Source organism: Coenobita brevimanus, chromosome 58 (genome assembly GCF_032717465.1).
Source record: "Coenobita brevimanus isolate Jiangsu-jjx chromosome 58, ASM3271746v2, whole genome shotgun sequence".
NCBI classification, from domain to species: Eukaryota; Metazoa; Arthropoda; class Malacostraca; order Decapoda; family Coenobitidae; genus Coenobita; species Coenobita brevimanus.
Window position 1 is genome coordinate 1,888,496 of NC_137011.1, and position 21,139 is coordinate 1,909,634.

The following is a 21,139-nucleotide window of genomic DNA, read 5'->3' on the forward strand; positions in this document are numbered from 1 at the left end:
AAGGTTTGTTTATATTACAGTATAGTCTAACAGCATGTGGACAAATACCTGTGTAGTATGGACCAGGTTTTAGATATGTGACTGTGATGGTGGTTGAAGTATGAGGATGCACATGACAAGGATGGTCCTTTTTTTTTTTTTCTTCTTTTTTTCTTACTTAAATGTTGGAAATCAAAGATTGATTTCTACCCCACAATTTTTGCAAGAGCAACTCAATCGTATGATGCACATTAATATGCATAACATGCCTGTGGAAATGAGAATATTAAATAATTATTTCCCGGAACTATGTTAGTTCTCTACCTCTGTGCTTCCAATCTCATGTGTCCAGATCCTATCCATGGTATTTATCATTGGGAAATAGGGTTAAAATGGTGCTGATATTGTGATGAAAATTGTTCATACTTGTCTGCTTTGATTGATTATTGTTAGTGTCATGTTACAACTTTAACAGCTGCAGCTGTAAACAACAATCTCCATGTTGCTGTGGAGGTAGATGGATGGTTACCATTGTCCTGGGGAGCTAAGTTGTGTGGGACCAAAAGTCTGGTAGCTGGCCATGTGCAACACTCCACATATAGTCATAGCCAGGGCTGAGACTACTTTGCCAACATATCTCATCCAAACAACCAAAATCTGTTCCCTGGGGTAGGACATGGATGTCAGCCAACTTAGGAGCAGGATAGCTCTGAATCCAAACTTGAGGCCCTAGTTAGGTGTTTGTGAGGCCCTGCTTTAAAGTTTGTGGCAGTAACAGCCATTTATGAAGATGGCCAAGCAGTTTGTTTGTGGGGCACTGTTGTTGATGGAACTACATGGCACCCAGTACTTTATCACTGTTATATGCCATCACCAGGTAATAAAGGCATTCACATGTATATGAATGGCCAAAGCATGCAAAAGTGTTAATATAAGCTACTGTACTTTGTCCATCCAGATTCAGTAACAACCACTCATACCATCCTAGTACACTGTTATTTTATATATTTATTTTTAATGTATTTATCTAGTTAAGGTTCTATTGAATTGTGTTCAAAAACAGCCAGCTCGTAATACCTGTATGCATTGAGATGGGGATGTAGTGCCTAGCATATCTTCCATCACCACTTCAGTCATATTTATTATAATATATATTCCTTCCTTTTTCATTCTTCCCTAATTTCCTTTCTAATTTTTCCCTCTCCTTCACTTTCCTTCTTTTTCCCTCCTTTCCCTGTATCTTGCCAAACTTTTTATTGTATGTCCATTCAGTACATATCTGAGTCATTGTGAAGGGAAAGTATAAAGTTTAGGTTTATAATGTGCAAATTAGACTTTTTATGTAATTTTTTTTTTCTAATTTATAAGATTGTGCAACTGCCAAGGTTATAACTGAGACTGTGATATTCACTTATGTATTTAGCCAAACTGATGTAAATTATCAAAGCTTATAGGGAGAGTAGGCATGAGTCAGATAACCCCCTCATTATGATGATATCTTTGGTGTTTTTTGTTCTCGCTGCTGTTGGAAGGGATTAATGAAGGCTATATCTAACCCCTCCAATTCAAAGGTATAGCCTAAGCTGAATAAAGTCATTAGAAAATGGCAGTAATAAAGTGAAAAAGACATCCCAGGAAAAAAAAAAAAAATGAATAGTAACACTGAATCTGGGTGATGTCCTCTTAGTTTTCTCATGTTGCCATGTGATTTTATTCAACTGAAGGATGGCCTCTACTAACTGAAGAGGTTTACTAGTGCTATATCTACAGAAACCCTTCTAATTGGTGCTCCCAGGTATGATGAAATTGTTTGAAGGTAGCAAGATTAAACTGAAAAAGACCACCAGGTACATAGATTTAAAGACCATTTCCACTTTTGTTTTTGCAGCTTTTTGTTTTTGCCAGCCCCTTCAGTCCTCTGGCTTAATATTATTATTATTATTATTATTCATCTTAAATGCTAAGACCAACCTGCCTAGCCTTGGGCTCCTATATTTCTCATGGGGCAACACTAGATTAAATGATGAATGAATGAATGATGAATTATTATTAGTGTTATTAGTATTATTTTTTATTATTACCTTCAGATGATTTTTCTCCCCTTAAGAAAGAACTCTAGTATGGAAGGAGTTTTTGAAGGCAACATCTAACCTTTCAGGTTTGCATAGTATACTGTGAGATGAAGAAAATTTCTGGAACAGCAAGAATAAAAGATGATTTGAATATATATAGTGGAGACTTAGAAGACTTTATTTAATTTTAAAACAATTTATCTTTTAAAATTTAATATATTATTAGATATAACCTTAATCTGGTTGAGTGTGATACGATGTTTGTTTTCAGTGCGAGACACCTCACAAATTTTTTGATATATTTTTTTATATTTATCTATGTACAGTTCTTGCTTAATACCATCCTAATTATGTAGTGTTGTTAATTTTGATTGGAGGAATCATATCACAAGTACTGAGGGTTGGATTTTATTTATTTATTGATTATTTATTTTTTGTACCTGTATACATGGTACGGTAGTAATATATAATTTTTCATTTTATGGCAGCTTCTGTTGTGCCATTTTTTAATATTCTCAGGCTCCTGTGACTCACACCCTATTAAGTACAATCTTGTGGCATTAGGTAGGATAAAAGAAGAGAATTGTACCATCGAGAGGGTTAATGATAACAGTATTGACACGCTCAGGCTCCTATACATGCTTATACTTGAGAAAAATAATTTGTAATAAGGTGGCACAATATATGAGAGAAAAGCAGACCACAAGAGTATTATTGCTTCATTAATTCTCTTGCAGTTGCATCAGCTCAACTATGTTAATTGGCTGTCACAAGACCATTTCCTTGAGTTAAAGTGGGTCATAATTGCCGTGTTAATAGTGAACTAACAAGAAAAGTCACGATAGTGAAAGAATTGAGGCCATAGTGTAGTTGTCCCATTGTGATATTAATGTAAATAAGGGAGAGGGAGGGGTAGACCGAGGATGAGGTGGAGGGATGGAGTTGAGAGGTATATGAGGGAGGGGGGGGTGAGTTGGGAGGAGGGTAGTCAAATGGTGGGTGACAGAGCAACTTGGAGGCGTTTTGTCTGTGGCCACCCTTTGCGGGATTAGGGCGTCGGGCTATAGATAGATAGATAGTATTATAAGGAGTGGCCATGGCAGAACTAACATTTCTTCCTAGAGTTTGTAGATTTTGTAATGATATCTGTGTGTACAGTTGATCAAAAAAGTATCTTCAGACATGTTATTGATAGTTTTGCATTGATTTTTGAAAGACATAGCTCAGTGGAAAATGTATTTCATGTGTTTTATAAAGTTATGTCTTTATGATGTTTTTGTGGTTAATTATAAAAAAGAAGACATACAAATTCATAAAAAATTGCTGAAGATTGTCTTCAGACGTTTTGTCTGCCATTTCAGGATGTAAAGCTAGAAAAAGTTGAGTTACTTTTTTGACTGCCTTTAGTGCACCTCTTGTGTGTCACATGTGCTCGTTGTGTAGTTGTCCCATTGTGATATTAGTGTTTAAGTATGTAAGGAGCAGTTAAAGCTGTACTAACATTTCTTCCCAAAGTTTGTATATTTTGTACTTATAAACTCTAATCCATGTTTATTGTCTTTTTTTTTTTTTTTTTTTTTAACCCCTGCACTTTTACCTAAATAAATCCTCGTTATGAGTCACCTTGTTTGAAATTGGGTTTTGCTTGAGTGTTATTCCCTTCACTTGTAGTCTACTCTTGCTTTGTCGAGACAGATTTATTCAGTTCAGGAGAGATTTAAGAATAAGAGTGGTCAGGTATGGGCTTCATTTATCATTTTCCCAAGTTGAATAAAATTACGAAGTAGCAGGAATAAGCTAAAATATGTATACGAAATTAGTGGGGTCAAAACTATCTATCTATCTATTGCCAGACGCCTCAATCCCGTTTGGGGTGGCTACAAACAAATCGCCTCCAAGTCGCCCTGTCCCCCACCATTTCACTGCCCTGCTCCCAACTCACACCCCCCTCTCTCATATACCTCTCCACCCCATCCCTCCATCTCATCCTCGGCCTCCCCCTCCCTCTTCCCCCCTCCACCTCACTCACATACACTCTCTTCGTCAGTCTTTCACCCTCCTCCTCTCCACATGGCCAAACCACCTCAGTGTGTTCCTCATAACGCTTCCTATCACATCCACATCCACACCACAACGCTCCTTTATATCCTCATTCGTCAGCCTGTCTCTCCATGTGACTCCACAGGCTCCTTTTAGATAACTCATTTCCACTGCTCTCACTCTTGACTTGTCAAAACCACATCAGATAAAAGAAAACTTGCCCTGTAAAGTTGTTGTGATATTGTAGAACACACCCTTGACCCATAACAAGGACTAACTATCTTTTATTTGGGCTGGGATGAAGTTGGTGGGAGTTTACTTGTATTTTCTGGGTTTGGGTTTAGATTTTTTTTTTGTTTTTTTTTGTTTTTTTTTTGCTAACCTCATCAATATGACAACTTTTCATTATTATTTTTGCTGTCTCCAGACTGCTTTATTGAACTAGTAAAGACCTCTCATATACCATTTGAAAGTCTCCAAAGTTGAATAACATTGCATGGCAATACAAAAGAAAAAGGGGGTGGACATATCCAAAGTGTGTAAATATGATGAGAATGGTAGAATGTTCCAGTGCATCAAAGGATGAATGGTCTTATTTTAAACAAATATGAAATGGTGTAGGAAGCTTAATACTGGACTAGCATCTGGAACATATAAAGACAGATGACCAGCCTACTTCCCTTGATGACATTAAATGATCAGTAAACCTCTTGTTACCTATATGGGATTGAGGCTATGTGCACAGCCAAACTGTTACTCCAACTGGGATATTTTAGCATCTTGACAGGAATATAAAAGCCAATGCTTCACTTAGTGTAGTTTATTACAAAAGTACTATATCATACAATAAAGTATACTGCATTTATAAAATATGCTTTTAGAAATACAGTCAGTTTTAATACAGAATATTACAATCTTTTATACATAGACAAGTAAATCTTATTTATGAATTCAGGCACTTAAATATTAGGAAGAAAATTGTCATAGAAACAGGGAGGAAATGTGCTGAATAATGTGAACAGTAAAAGTTTGCAGTGTATGTGGAAAACTACTCTACGTGGAACAAATTTAAGCGAGATATGCTTCTGGCTTATGACAGAGGGGTTAAAAGCACAAAAAACACTAATTTCTGAATTCAAAGCAACTTCATAATGAAGCATGAACAGCATTAAGTGAAGAATAGGTGCTAATGCATCAACACCTTGATAATGAAAGAGCTTTGAGTGAAGCAACATTAAATGAGGATAAACTGTACAAAGAAGGAAGTGACAGCAGAGAATGGGGGAAAAATTGCATGGAGGCACAAGATGTAATTCTGTATTCAGGAATGATTGGTAGTGGAGAATTTTTTGTAAGAAGCAAAGTAGAGAAGTACAAACCATCAAACTTAAAAACTCAATTGAGATAAGCATTTAGAAAATACATGAAACCTAGAAGGTAGGCAATACATGTAAATGAAAAATTGAAGGGGATGGTAGGAGTATGTGAGGGAGAGTTAAGTAAGTAGGCTACATAATGGAAGAACCAAAACAACATGTACGTGGTGGCATTACACATTCATTGTCCTTAAAAGTGTGGGGATCCGGGCAAGACATTTAAGGCAAGTATGATCAGTTTCTTGCCCCTGAGTGGGATTATGAGCAAGATACCCAACCACTCCATGGATATAAACCTTTGTTGGGCTACGTCCAGTTGAATTGCCACTAGACCACAGGATCCCAAGTAGGAGAAATAAGATTTCAGTACAATATGAAAAGAATGCAAAAGGGAGATTTTCACAGGAAATTCCAATTAGAGGAACGCAGTAGAAAGTATAGAGGACGTGGACGAGTCAGGTGGAGTGTGGATGGTTGGGTGGGGAATGAGTGTAGGGTGGTGAATGGGTGTGGATGTGTGTAGAGTGTGGATCTGTTGGATGGAGTGTGGGTGTGTGAAGTGTGGATGTGTTAAGTGGGGAATGGATGTGAGTGAGTGTAGTGTGGATGTGTTGGGTCGGGTGTGGATGTGTAGGGTTTAGTGTTGGTGAGATGTGGGTGTATCAGATATCATATAGATGTTCAAGGTGGATTATGTCCTAGTATGTTGTTTGTAACGTGGATATGCTAGGTGCTGTGGTTTCTCCATCTAGTTAAAAATAGTGAATGCTGTATTGATAAGCTAAGTGAAGTTTGATGTGTTAAATGTAATGTGTGAATATATGCAAAGATTCAATTCTGTACCAGCTTTTGTTACTGGTTTATCATACATTTAATTTTCAATGAATCCTGACAATTTTTTTATCTACTTGTTGATTCAAGAGGGACGCATTTTTTTTCTTTACTGGATGTAAAAATAGCCCAGTAAGGTCTCTATACGATGTTGATCTTGAATTTGAAGCAGACCAGGGGAGTGTTAGTGGTGCGGTCTGTCAGAGTCCAGATAACAGGGTACTCATCCTGGAATGACGTATTACAGTAAGTAGGGAAAAATTACCACCATCGTCATCATCATCATCATCATCATCATTTTAGTGCTAAAGTGATTAGTCATTTAACACATCAGTACAGTGATGCCTTTCATGCTACAGACTATGTTTTTAAAGAGTTAGTAAATTCTCTCTCTCTCTCTCTCTCTCTCTCTCTCTCTCTCTCTCTCTCTCTCTCTCTCTCTCTCTCTCTCTCTCATCCATCCATCCATCCATTTATCTATCTATTCATTCATCCAACTGTCCATTAGTCATTTCATCTATCCATCCATTCATGCATTTTACCTGTCTATACGTCTGTCTTACCCTTGGCCAGAAGTCCTGAATGTCGAGTGTGTAGGTGAACCTAGTAACATAGTTTGCTCTGACGGGACATGTAATTTCGTGGTTACACACGTCCCTCCGCTGGCCTGGCAGGGGCACCTCAAACCATGAGTTCCACCGCACGTACGAGTCCACGTCCGTCGAGTTGATGTCTGCAGGAACAAAATCAGTGTATATGTATGTCTGTCTGTGTATCTGTCGATCTCTCAAATTAATGAACTAAGTACAGGTAACTAACTAACTGTCTGTCTATTTATAGCCAGACACTTTAATCCTCCCTCCAACTCACATGCCCCTCTTTCTTAGATCTCTCCACTTCACCCCTCTTTCTCATCCTTGGCTTCCCCTTCCCCCTCCTCCTCCCCCCACCTCACACGCCTACACTTCAATAGTCAGCCTCTCATCCTTCATCCTCTCCACATAGCCAAACCATCTTAGGGTATTTCACTTAATGCTTTGAATCATGTCTGCGTCAACACCACAATGCTCCTTCACAAAATTAGGAAGCAGGTTAACGCTTGGGCTTCTGCGACCCACTTTCAGTTGATTGTCAGTGGCATCCATTAGGGGGTTGATAGAAGTACTGTAATATTTAATCTTTTTTGCTACTGGATTTAATCACTGGTCCAACACATTTGACTTGTTGCGTTGTTACCTCAGATGTGTGAATGTTATGTAATGTGTGTGTGTGTGTGTGTGTGTGTGTGTGTGTGTGTGTGTGTGTGGTATGTTTTGCTCTGAGCAGGAAGCTGAGGCCAAGGATGTTAAGTACATGATTGGTACTGTAACTGTAAGTCAATTGTTTGTATCTATTTGTTCTTTGCATCTGTATCTGTTGTTTGTATGTGTCTGTCTGTTGGTGGTGAGTGACGGTATAATAACTTGCTGGGGTAGATTTTATTAGTCTGGATGTTAATAGCCTGTGTGTGCTATACTTTTTTCACTCAGACTTGGCCCAAATTTTCATCCCTTTGCATCTTACTGCACGTTGCTTAGTGGCAGAAAAAGACAATGCTGCGGCACTGCATTATTTTCATAGCACTTCTTCATGGATACCATATTATTTTAGTGTTAATCTTTTGTTACAACTCAGCATTCAAAATAGGGAGTTTGCAGTTGTAGGCTAAATTAAAGCGAAAAGAGTATTGCAGTTACATGGGCCCAAGGAGTTCGTGTGTTGGCAAAATAAATACTAAGAAACAATAATAACTAAGTCCATATCATCCCTTTAAAGTGTAGGGGTTCAAGGCTAGGGTAACACAGTCCTGTACATAAAGGGTAAACGATCCCAACTTAATTCGCTTGATGGCATTACATGACTGAAAAGCCTCCAGTCACCACCTGGGGATCAAATCTGTACAAGACCTTCACTTCAGCCAGGGCATTCTAAGATAACCACTTTCATTTTCATCCATTTTTTTTTTTCTTCAGTGCACGTGTTTTGTGGGTGATGTTGAAGAGTGACTTATTTCGCTAGTGCTCTTGTCTTGTTCTCTCAGGGTTCATGATCTGGCTACTGCTTGGTGCCATGAATTAAAATTATGGCATAATTATATTACTCTGAGTTTGTATTATTGTAGTTTGCAGATATGTTTTGGAAGCGGGAGCGGCTCTTTCTGTCTTTCTCACCAACGGTTTTTGCATGAGATGTTGCACTTCCATAGACTTCAACAATTTTAGTGAAGCCACATCACACCATATTCTCACACCACACCACATGGAATCACCCTCCCTCACCAAACCACACCACACCACCCTCTCACACCACACCATCCTCTCACCGCTGCACATCACAGATCACCCTCCTACACCATACCACAAAAAGGGCATTAACTGACTAGGGCTTTGCAGCTCTCCCAATCAGGCTTTTTGTACTGTCTGTATAGGATCATTTGATGTTTTTTTTATTATAATGATGGCCAGAGTGTTATAGGGAATTATTTGATGGTTTTCCAGGTAGTGTGTGCAGAGGGAGAGGGAGGAGAAAGCGATGTCCAGTGGGGATACCGTAAAGCCTAAAAAAGGGGGTAAGTGTATTTTTTGTGTTCTTTCTTGTTTAACTCTTTCCGTGGGATGACGTATTTCATGTATTATTCTTGCTGCTGCCTTATTATTTTATTCATTGTAGGAGAAGGTCCTGTTAATGCAAGGGTTAATAGAAGATATCAGTATTTGTAATGCCTCCATCTCAAAAAGTTTCTCGAAAGTAAATTAATAGATAAATGAAAAAGCAGTAATGAAATATGTACGTCATGGTAGTGAATGGGATAAAATTGATGTTTTGTCATTGATATTTTCGGTTGCACTGTTTTGTTTGTGTAGCCTTGGTACTGTACAATGCATTAATGTCATCTGTTGTTTTATCAAGCAATGAATGAAAGTAAGTGAGCAGTGGAGTGTTGTTTGGCTTCTGAAGCAAATTGTTAGGGAAGATTTGTTAATCATTTTAATGCTTTTGTTAACTGTTTATCAGTCCATTAAGAGATCTACTACAAAACTTGATCTCCTGAGATCTTCCCCTGATGAGAGCATCATCATCGTCGTCATCATCATCATCATAGCTCTTGTCATTGTCTACATCATCATCATTATCATCACCATCGCTATCATCATCATCATCATCACCATCGTCATTCCACTTCTGGACAAATTTCTGTCCCATCTCTCCATCTAGTTCATTGTCTTTCTCTTCCTCTCACTCTCTGGGTTGCCACACTGATATCCTGATGTTCATCTCTTATCTCCTCTGTAAGATAAGACCTGCTCACATGTACTTCTATTTTGTATTTGTGGTGGTTGTAATTGTCTCATATTCGTCTGTTCCCTTTTCATAATAACTCTCATTTTTCTCCTTGTGATACTGGCATGCGTCCTTCCATTCCACTCTGAGCACTCCGCAGGGTCTTTCTGATCCGTAAGTAAACACTAAATGACAGAGACGAGTCAGTAGTTAGCAGCAATAAAATAACTGCTGTTGGTCGAGGTTTTTTGTGCCTGGCACCACTTGTTACTAAGAGATCAGTGTGCTGCTATTATCAGTACTGTTGATTTTTTTTTTTTTTGTACTAAACACTTATAAGTGTTAGTTCTTTGTATAACCCATATATTTTTTTCTAATTTGTTATTGTAGTTAGCTACTTACCTGGTATGAATATGGCTCTGAGGTTGTGCGTGTGTCCCACCCTCACCTCACACACGCCTCTCTGGTTGGCACAAGTCATGAACACCGCGCGGGGGATCTTCTCGTCTGAGGGGAGAGACAACACATGAATATTGTTGTGTATTTAATTTTGCTTAGAAAGGCTTTGTATATGCTTGGATGTGTCAGCTTTGTTCACCTGTTTGTGTCGGTTCATGCTGTACAGTGTTATAATCTCTTGCACCATTTCTGTACAGTCCATTAACACTGGGACAATTTTGTAGGACCCTGTCTCAAGTCTTCTTAGGTCTCTCCTTACCCCTTGGTGCCCTATCCGCCACATTCAGAGTCATAGTCACCTGCCAACATTGTCACGCGCACAATCACCTTTTCCATACGTATCAAAGTCACATTCTATACCACCACCATCACCATAGCTTCACTGTCATCATCACTACACCCCACAATCAGCACCGTACCTCACTATCACCATCACCGTACCTCACTATCACCATCACCACTACCTCCCTTTCACCATCGTCACAACCTCACTCACCATCACCGCTACCTCAACTCTCAACATCACCATTTCCTCGCTCTTACCACGCTATTACCTCACTATCACCACTGCAACCACACTATGACCACCACCACTACCTCACTATCACCACCACCTCTACCTCACCATCACCACCACCAGTACCACACTATCACCATCACCAGTACCTCACTATCACCCTCACCATTACCTCCCTGTCATCATCGTCACAACCTCACTCACCATCACCGCTACCTCACTCTCAACATCACCATTTCCTCGCTGTTGCCACGCTATTACCTTACTATCACCACCACTACCTCACTGTCACCACCACCACTATCTCACTATCACCACCACCACTACCTTACTGTCACCATCATCAGTACCTCGCCATCACCATCACCACCACCGTACTATCACCATCACCACCACCTATCACCTTCACAACTACCTCACTATCACCGCCACCACCCCACTATCACCACACCCCTATACCACCGTCATTACCTCACTCTCACCATCACCACTGCCTCACTATCACCATCACCACCACCTCACGATCACCATCACCAATACCTGACTATCACCGTCACTGTCACCATCCCTACATCTCTATCACCATTATCATTGTCACTGCCTCTGCCTCACTGTCACTCACCATCATCAACATACCACTGCCTCACCATCTCGTCATTATCATCACACTCACCAGGGGAGCAGCGGGCGAACATGATGCGTCTAGGCTGGAATGCATCAGCCTGTCTCACCATCATCACCATCGCCATCATCACCACCACCGTCACCACACACCACCTCATCATCCTGTAAGAGGGTTCAAAAGTGTTATCATCATCACCGCATCATCCTTTAGTGGTAAAAATGACTATTGTTATGATCACCACCACCACTACCATCATTATCACCACCGCCATCACCATCACCATTATCACCACCACCATCACCATCACCATTATCATCACTACCATCACCATCACCACAGTCACCACCTTATTTGTGATGATACATGATATACCCATATTTACATATAAAACATACGTGCTGTACGTGTAAATACATGTACAGTTGCGGCCAGGTATTCCTTCCCACCTTGCTATATCAAGCCTGAAGGTATGTCATTGTCGTACACATACCACAAATGTATGCGGTACTGGGTGCTAGCAGATGCTGTGCAGTCATATTATGTCTGCATTATGTTCCGAGATTGTGTGTGACGGTGCCTTAGTTACAGGTTAGAGATACCAGGGTGGGAAGGAAATCCATGGCTGCAACTGTACTTAGTCATTTATCTAGGTTTACCCTGCATCATATTCGTCAGCGTTTATACTTGTCATGCAGTGTATGGCAGAAGGATATTTTGCCTATTCCCGGTTTATTTTCATCTGACGGATCTAGGCCACTCCAGAAACTTAAAATTCTTAGCCGTGGATACATTAAATTTGATGACCTTTAGTTACGATGTAGAAATAAGTCTTTTGTTTTTGCTGTTCTTACTCTGACTTTGCCTAAAACCTGCCACCCTTCCACCTGGAATGCCGAGTTGTAACAAATGATTAACAGTAGAATATGGTGCTAGTCACGAAGAGGTGCTATGGAATGACTGTAGAACCATAGGATTGCCCTTTTCTGCCACTGATCTACGTGAAATAAACTGCAATGGGATGAAAATCTGTCCCAAGTTAGAGTAAAAAGAGTAGAGTCTAATCAGCGTTCCAGTCTGACTACGCTTGACCCACTGTTGAGGTAAGGGGGACGAAGGTTTTTTATCAGGTTAGATGGAATGTGTTATAATACTATGTTATTTTCGTGTAAACTGCAACATAAAGCGTATCATGTTTAGTTTGTGAATGCAGTCAGCTTACTTACGGATCAATGCAGAGCCACACGCCTGCACTACGGTCGCTAGAGTGAGTGAGTGACTGCGGTGAAGTCTTTTCCCTCGTCCGTATCGACTAAGACTTGATATTTTTATTCAGATATCATTATTCGCCTTGTAATAGTGCCACATTGATTCAGCGTAACATTTACACATCATAACAGGTAAAACAGTAATGACCAGAAATTTAGGTTCGTTATTAAGGAGGCTGCAGTTTAGGCCACAACACAAGTCCTTAGTCGCGATGAAAACGAACGACGCAGCTGCCACCACGCAGCTCAGTCTCACCCTGTGATCAGATGTCGTGATGCCTTCAGGTGCCTGTACACTTAGTAACAAGTCAAATGGTTTCCTGTAACCCTGGAAACTATTTACTGCTTTGGGTGATAACATACACCCAAATGGACTGAAGGTGGCTTAAGGGATGGTTGTGGTTCATCGCTTAGGTAATGCCACTCAGGGACCAATGTGGCTGGTTACCTTTGCCTACGCTCCTGGTGGTGCAAGAAAGGACTAGATGATAGATAGATAGGTAGAGAGATCGACAGACAGATAAATAGGTAGGTAGATAAACAGATAGGGAATTCACACTATTGTTAAGTCTAACCTAATGCGTTCTTTGCTGATCAAGTTTATGAAGTACCGAAGAAAACGTGTAATAGTAGAAGGTGAACTCAATTAGGTCCTGCCTACTAGACCACCCGGCCTCTGTTTGGTTTTGGTTCCTACCCAACGCAGTAAATGGTTTCCCGGATAAAAGGTAAATATTTGGGTTGTCGCTCAGTGTACAGTGGCATCCATACGTAAAACTGGCCAAGACCAAAATGGCAGATCAGGATAGCCTCGGATTTTGCTAGGCCGGGCGTACTCCGTAAGATTGGCCGGATACATCGATCCAGAGTAGAAGTGGGAAAACCTGGAAGATAGCCTAAACAAGACTGCATATAGAATCGCCTTCAAGCAGCACTCCATCAAGTGAGTGGATGGTGGGCTCTTTCACCTATCACATTTGTTTCTATTTTGCACTGTATTATATTACCAGAGAAAACTGCTCTCTCTCTCTCTCTCTCTCTCTCTCTCTCAGATAAGAAAGTAATAAGATAAGGATAATGCGCCCATGGGAGCGTCCGTGATAAGGAATCTGAACTCGTGTCTTTTAATAAATGTTAGCTCTTGCGTGATCACACACTAACAAAGTGAAAATGATGAATGAAGAAGTGAAAAAAAATAAACAATAAAAGCCAAAGCATTCGTCCACTGATGCGTATCGCCCACCATCACTAAAAAACTAGATCAATAATCCTCTGGCAGTCGGAGGCGTATTATTGCAGGTTCGCAAAAAAAAAAAAAAAAAAAAAAAAAAAAAAAAAAAAAACAAGATTTTGGCCACCGTGTTTTAGTGTCTCTTTGCGTTCTTGTCTTAAAAGAAAAAAAAAAAAACTAGAATAGTAATCCTCTGACAATAGGAGGCATATCGTGCAGTTTCGCCAAAATTGTTAACCAACAAATTAAGCCAGATATCCCGGGATACTGTCCACAAAGTTTGGATACGATTTGCTCACTCCATTTTCATATATTTTGGCAATAGACAGACAGACAGACAGACAGACAGACAGACAGACAGACAGACAGACACACACACACACACACACACACACACACACACACACACACACACACACACACACACACACACACACACACACATGATGGCTATTACATTATGGTCTCCCTAGGCAGACGAAAATAAAAAGGTACAAAGGTACAAAGGAAAGCAAACAGCAACAGATCTTATGGTCCTTTCGAGGCTGTTTGTTACAGAGTAGACTGTGACTACAAGATCTAGCTCTACATGCTGAAGGATAAGGATAGTAAAGCAAGAAGGTGATGATGATTATGATGATAGGGAAGGGAGGAAAGAGGTGCGTGAAGGAACGAAGGAAGGAAGGAAAAATTAAAAGATAGGAAAGGGAAGGGACAGGAAGTGAAAGGAAAGGAGATTCATTAAGGAGGGAAAAGGAGTGGAAGTGAAAAAAAAAAAAGATAAGCAGGGATGGGAAAGAAGAGGCTGATGATGGGAGAGAATGAAGGGAAGGAGAGAAGGGAGAAGGAAGGAAGGAAGGATGGAAGGAAAGAAGGAAGGAGGGATGGAAGGATGGAAGGAAAGAAGGAAGGATGAAAGGAGAAACAGAGAGGAGGAAAGAAAGAAGGAAGGAAGGAAGGATGGATGGAAGAAATGTGAGTGGGAGTGTATGATATGGTCTTAAGCAGAGAAATAAGGGTTGCATGCACACACCCTCCTCTCACACACACACACACACACACACACACACACACACAAACACACACACACACACACACACACACACAAACACACACACACACACACACACACACACACACACACACACACACACACACACACACACACACACACACACACACACACACACACACACACACACACACACACACACACACACACACACACACACAAACCATGCTCATTCACAACCGAAAACTAAGCTTGAGTCATTTAGTGAATCTACGTCCTGTCCTTATTTTGTCAGTGCACGCGTCCTCTGTCAGCCTTTTCACTGCTGGGTCCTCTCTGAACTGGGCCAAATCGTATCCTTTTGGCCTCATTATAATACGTAACACCTTTTTAATACGGTGACTTGTGTGTGTGTTTCGGTCTGGCTACCAATATACGATGTTTCTTCAGCTGTGGACATACTTTAGGAACTGGGGGAGTTTGATGTAGTGTTTCTCTAATATTCTGTTGTTGATATACCAGTGATTAGACCGTCAGGAACCCCCAAGCACTACAGGTCTGTTTTAAGTGGAATATAGCATGAATAAAGATATGTTTGTGCGTGTGTGTGTGTGTGTGTGTGTGTGTGTGTGTGTGTGTGTGTGTGTGTGTTACGTTAATATTCATTCTTTTGTTTGCAAAGTGTTCAGGAGCTGCATCAGTGAGAATAAAGGCATAAACAATGCGTCTTTATACACAAATCCGGTTCAAGAAAGTTTTTAGAGTCTGTACTGCCCCAGAGCTCTTTTAATGAAGGGGTTAAACTATGAGGTGACCTTAAATATGCAGTGTTTTCATCGTGCCATCACCTGTCAGTTTTGTGTATCTTTCGAGAGATCCATCATAGTTCAGTGGCTAGTGTAGGTTATCTCAATCCCTCTCCTGTATAATGAGTGTACAGTATATTAAGCTTGTGATAGTGAAACGGATGGAGAGACCCTCTTTTTTGCATCATTTTTGAAATACTTCATGGGCAGAAATTGTGGTCCTGTGTACTTCATGGCTCATTGCAGTATGGAAAGTAGAATCCAATGAAATAATTTCCTATCTTCACTGGTTTTTAAAAATTTACAAACACCATTCAGGGCATTCCATAATCAGCGTTCCCTCAGTATTAATTATATGGACATAATTCTGATTCTCTCTCCTACGTTGAATGAAGTAGTCTGGCCGGTACCAAGAATCAGCCAGTGCAGTGCGTCATTTATTTCCCGGGATTAACAGCTTCATATTTAAGTCGCATTCTTAGTACTGTACGTACAGCTAGACGATTTTGCTCAACTTAGGAAAGACCTTTAGTACGGAATGGGTTAATGAAGACTATATTTAACACCGGAACTATGGTGGCTTGATGGGTAGAGCAGGAGCCTGTGGTAGAGAACTTGTCTCGCAAAGCTTATGTCCCAGGTCTAGGAGCTGATGTGTATGTTTCCTTCTTGTTGATTATTCCTGAAGCATATACAGACTCCAACATACGCAGAGCACATCGACACGTGCACCTATCTTCGTACAGACACCCTATCCTCATTCGTAGTTCTCCAGTATGGGAAAAAGTTGAGATTCGTTATCGCTATCTCTCCAATGATAGGCGTTTCTAAAGCTGAATAAAATCGCTTGTTAATAGCAAAGGGGAAAAGGTACCTGATTGAAGGACTTTATCAGCTAGGTATCCCGTGTGTGTGTGTGTGTGTGTGTGTGTGTGTGTGTGTGTTATCAGTGTGCGTATCTTATCACTGTGTCCCGGTGGTTTAGTGATAGTGGTGCAGGAGTATTGGCTGACCTGACATGAGGATAGAAATAGGCGAAATGATTATTGCCCCCCTCCCCCTTGTGTGTGTGTGTGTGTGTGTGTGTGTGTGTGTGTGTGTGTGAAAGTGAGAGAGTGAGTGTGAGAAAATTGAGTGCTAGTATGAACGTGAGAGTGTGAGAGAGACTGCCAGTATGTTGGTGAGGAAAATGTGAGTGGAGAGAGAGAGAGAGAGAGAGAGAGAGAGAGAGAGAGAGAGAGAGAGAGAGAGAGAGAGAGAGAGGAGCATCAGCAGTAATAGTTCACATCCTGCCTCCTATCAAGTATGTTCCTGCCCTCGGTACAACTCTCTCTCTCTCTCTCTGTCTGTCTGTCTGTCTGTCTGTCTGTCTCTCTCTCTCTCTCTCTCTCTCAATACGTCTAGGACATCACATCCAGACTGATGTTTTACATTACACATTCAAACTTTTTTTTTTCTTTCTCTCTCTCTCTCTCTCTCTCTCTCTTTCGACTTCATCCCATATATTTGGTTAAATAAAAAATAAGTTTTGGTAATACTTAGGTTCATTTAACTCACGCTTAGCTGAAGAAGATCGTGTGTGTGTGTGTGTGTGTGTGTGTGTGTGATTGATTGATGCTTCCTATGGTGCAGTGTGAACTAGTTTAATCCTGAACAGCAGGACAAGGTGTGTGTGTGTGTGTGTGTGTGTGTGTGTGTGTGTGTGTGTGTGTGTGTGTGTGTGTGTTTCTCTCAACCACGTGTTCCTTAAGGCAGATAATTTAATCTTCTCCAACCTTTTGAAAATTGTGTGTGTGTGTGTGTGTGTGTGTGTGTGTGTGTGTGTTCTTGCATCCTCCAGACGATTTTATTCAACTGGGGAAAGGTTTCTCGTATTGTGTGTGTGTGTGTGTGTGTGTGTGTGTGTGTGTGTGTGTGTGTGTGTGTTTTAGGAAAGTCTCTAACACCTGTTCCTAAGCGATTTAGTTTCATATCCCACTTTACTGTCCTATTCTGTGTTAGGTAGATCATTCTAACATTACCATTCTCTGAATAAATAACATACAAAAGGATATTAACCAGCCATATCCAAAAATAAATCGCAAAGGAGTAGGTTCTTGGGAGTCTCCATACCCGACAAAAATACGGCCCAAAAATAACCTCCTCCAATTATTAAAGTCTCCCCAAATCTGAAGACAATCGCCATCTTTTTGGGAAGAATATTATAAAAATTACATTCTTCGGGGGCTCAGCGAGGGTTGAGGATGCAATTAAGAGATTTGGGTGATCCTCAAATTGCCAGATTAACTCCTTCGTGTAGGGATGTGGAGAGAGAGAGAGAGAGAGAGAGAGAGAGAGAGGATGTGAAAAATACTGACTGATACGGGAAAGAGATGAAGAAGCTAAGGAGAAAGGGAAGGAAGGATGATGTACAGAACTCAGTGAATTACAAAAAAACCTGTGCTTGGGAATAACTATACTCTTTTTACCCTAACTTGGCCTGAAATTGGCATCGCTCCATCTTGAATGCTGAGCTGTAACAATAGATTAGGACTAGAATATGGTGCTAGTCACAAAGAAGTGCCACGAATAGGATGTAGAAACGTAGTGTCGTCTTTTTCTGTCTCTGAGCATCGTGAAATACGCTGTAAAAGGATGCAAATCTTGGTCACGTTAGAGTAAAAGCAGTATAGTGAGGAAATGAATAAGGGTGAATTATTATGAATGATTGTAGTGGTACGTGTGTGTCTGTGTGTGTGTGTGTGTGTGTGTGTGTGTGTGGGTAGTTGTGACCGGGCTGGATATAGATAAGATACCTGTGGGAGTGACAAGGCTTGAATATGGGGAACGTAATCTCAGGAGGCTTCGTTACACCTTATCCTTAGCTATTTATTTCTCACATTATGCCATACCATTCTCTTATCTGCTGTATATATCGTTTTTATTTCGATATAATTTGTATCAGTGACCTACAAATTCATATTAAGATGTAGAGAGCAAAATAAATCGTTAATAATATACTTAAAACGAAACCTCTTATATCACCATAGCCATTTCGCATTTTTTTTTAACGTTACTCAAGCTAGTGCATAGAATTTAGTTATATGATTATTTTGCATCTTGTTTTTCAGAACCAAGAGGTAGGTATAGAGGTTTTTCCATCGTGTAAATACTTCCACAGACATCGTTTGGTGTTCTGTGAGGCTACGGCGTAATCTTATCGTTGCAAATTATCTACCATATATTTGATTTTGGCTGAGTCACACTGTTTTGCTGTGTTCGGAGTAACTCGTAGTTGACAAAATATGTTTAAAACTGTTTTGGTTTGCCGTTTGTCTGAAAATTGTGAAGCTTGTTTTATATTTTATCTAACCCAGACGATTTACATGAGAACGTGATATAAGAAGGGAGGACAACTGCAGTAACCCAGTTGCCCCTTGCTAGGCAGCTCCTACAAGAGTGACGAAACTACTAGAATAAGACACCGATAGCAAAGAAGGCCCTCCCCCACCCACCAAATCCTCGGCCTGAAACCGACAGGAAAAAGTGAGAGGGGACACTACGCAGTATGGAAAAACTGACCTGTAAGTTTTATAGGAGAGTGCGCAAGGAGGAAAGATTTTATTTAGCTGGAGAGAACTCACCGCAATCAAAGGTTTAAGACTCGGGGCCGGATTTAACCACCTGGCACAATTGGAGTTATATAGGCCCCCAGTGTGACCCTTCCCCTTCCTTTAAATTCGTCCTTGGCGACTCCTACGCTCCTACGCACATAGAGCAACGCAGCGGGGGCAGGAAGGACCGCATTATGAGTTGGCGTAGAGAATTTATAACGCGTTTTTTTTTTTTTAATGGACATTGAACCGTAGCAGTCATATTATTTATTACTTATACAAACCATGTGGAGAGGATGGAGAGTGAAAGACTGACGAGGAGAGTGTATGTTAGTGAGGTGGAGGGGGGGAGTGGGAGAGGGAGGTCAAGGATGAGATGGAGGGATGGAGTGGAGAGGGATATGAGAGAGGGGGGTGTGAGTTGGGAGCAGGGCAATGAAATGGCGTAGGACAGGGTGACATGGAGGCGATTCGGTTGTAGCTACCCCTTACGGGATTAAGGCGTCCGACAATAGATAGATAGATAGACTTATACAAACCGAGTCTTGCGAAGCAACAAAAGTATGCTGAAAAAAGACCAGTGGATTCGAGGACCAGATCCAGCAGCTTGGCAAAGGGGGGGGGGGCATGACTTCTAGCAGAATTACCACTTAATGCACTTTAGCAATCAGAGAAACAAAAAATGCACTTTTAGTTTACATGTTTTAATCATAGGAGTACAATATTGTGGACAAATGCAAGTGTAATGAGATATTTATAACATATATTTTGGTAAATAGTATTTTGTTTTTTTTTATAAGAAACTGTGGTCTACCGAATATATGCCACCAGGCCTCTCCTCCCCAACCTTAAATTCGTGCCGCACTGCAAAAATAATAAATATTACATCTAGGCAAATAGGCTAACGTGAACTAAGATTTTGGACTTCCTTCACATACTCTTTTGTTGTGTGTTGCATATTACCGTACTGTCGCAAATAGTTCATGTAACACCTTCCAGAGCCTTCTTCTTTGCTATCCTTATCTCATTCTGGTAGTTCAGTTGCTGCTCAGCATGGGCCAACCTGCCTACTGCAGTTATCCTCTCTTCGTATGTTCTTACGTTCTTATGTTCAATCGCCACGGCATGTAGGGGAGCGTCGGCGAATATTTGCTGGTGGCTCTTCCTTCCTAACCACCGAAATCATAACAATGCATGGCTAACGTTTACCTTTTTTCAGTGCATGCTTTCCCCATGTCCAGTTTCAATAGTCCATCACAAGGTAACTAAAAACTGAGAGCTATGTTTAGTCCTACTGGTATAAAATGTGGAAGCTAACTAAGATTGTCCGCTGGTGGCTAAATTAAAGAAAAAAATATTTGATTGAAGTGGTTAATGATGTGTGTTTAGGTAGGGAGAAAATTAGCGTGATTTTGGCAAGGGACTAAGGCAGAGTGTGTGTGTGTGTGGTAAGAGAACTGACCTGAAGCTTATCGTTTGTGAGAGAGTAGGTTGGAGGTGCTGTTGCGGTGGTGTGCGATTGTGAACTAGCTCACTCTGACTAATCTTTCTTACCCTCAGTGCCCCCTACCGCCGTGTCTGCTCTTACCTCCCCCCCCCTCCTTCCTTTATCCTCCCCTCCATGCCCTCCATCCTACCCCATCTCTGTCTGTCTGTCTGTCTGTCTGTCTCTGTCTGTCTGTCTGTCTGTCTGTCTGTCTGTCTCTCTCTCTCTCTCTCTCTCTCTCTCTCTCTCTCACTCTCTCTCTCTCTCTCTCTCTCTCTCTCTCTCTCTCTCTCTCTCTCTCTCTCTCTCTCTTTCACCACGAAAACTGAATATTAGTGTATTCGACCTGCAAAGGGAACATTTACGACACTGAACAGGCACCATGTGAAGTCATCACTGTCTTTTGCTGCAGATTCACCACACAGATTTTCAAAGTGCATGGAAAGAATAGCAGTAAAGGGACAAGACTTTTGATGCCAAGTTTACATTACGTCGCCTTTACCTGCTTTGTGATATGAAGTGTATA

General features: G+C 40.8%; 1 protein-coding gene across 1 annotated transcript; it reads right to left on the reverse strand.

The window, feature by feature from the left end:
- Window positions 1–6,394: 6,394 nt before the first annotated feature.
- LOC145402617 (uncharacterized) lies at window positions 6,395–20,651 on the reverse strand. The gene is made up of 5 exons (XM_080274610.1): window positions 20,590–20,651; window positions 11,269–11,381; window positions 10,022–10,126; window positions 6,862–7,031; window positions 6,395–6,526 (listed from the first exon to the last, which is right to left on the reverse strand). Exons 2-5 carry the CDS (start codon window positions 11,378–11,380, stop codon window positions 6,440–6,442), a joined length of 474 nt encoding a protein of 157 aa, XP_080130736.1. The 5' UTR covers window position 11,381; window positions 20,590–20,651; the 3' UTR covers window positions 6,395–6,439.
- Window positions 20,652–21,139: the final 488 nt, after the last annotated feature.

Coding starts and splice junctions, on each gene's coding strand:
- LOC145402617 (XM_080274610.1), bottom strand. CDS start 11,380: ATGATGAGGTGGTGTGTGGTGACGGTGGTGGTGATGATGGCGATGGTG. Junction 10,127..11,268: donor GTTCGCCCGCTGCTCCCCTG/GTGAGTGTGATG, acceptor CTCTCCCCTCAG/ACGAGAAGATCCCCCGCGCG. Junction 6,527..6,861: donor TTCAGGACTTCTGGCCAAGG/GTAAGACAGACG, acceptor ACGTCATTCCAG/GATGAGTACCCTGTTATCTG.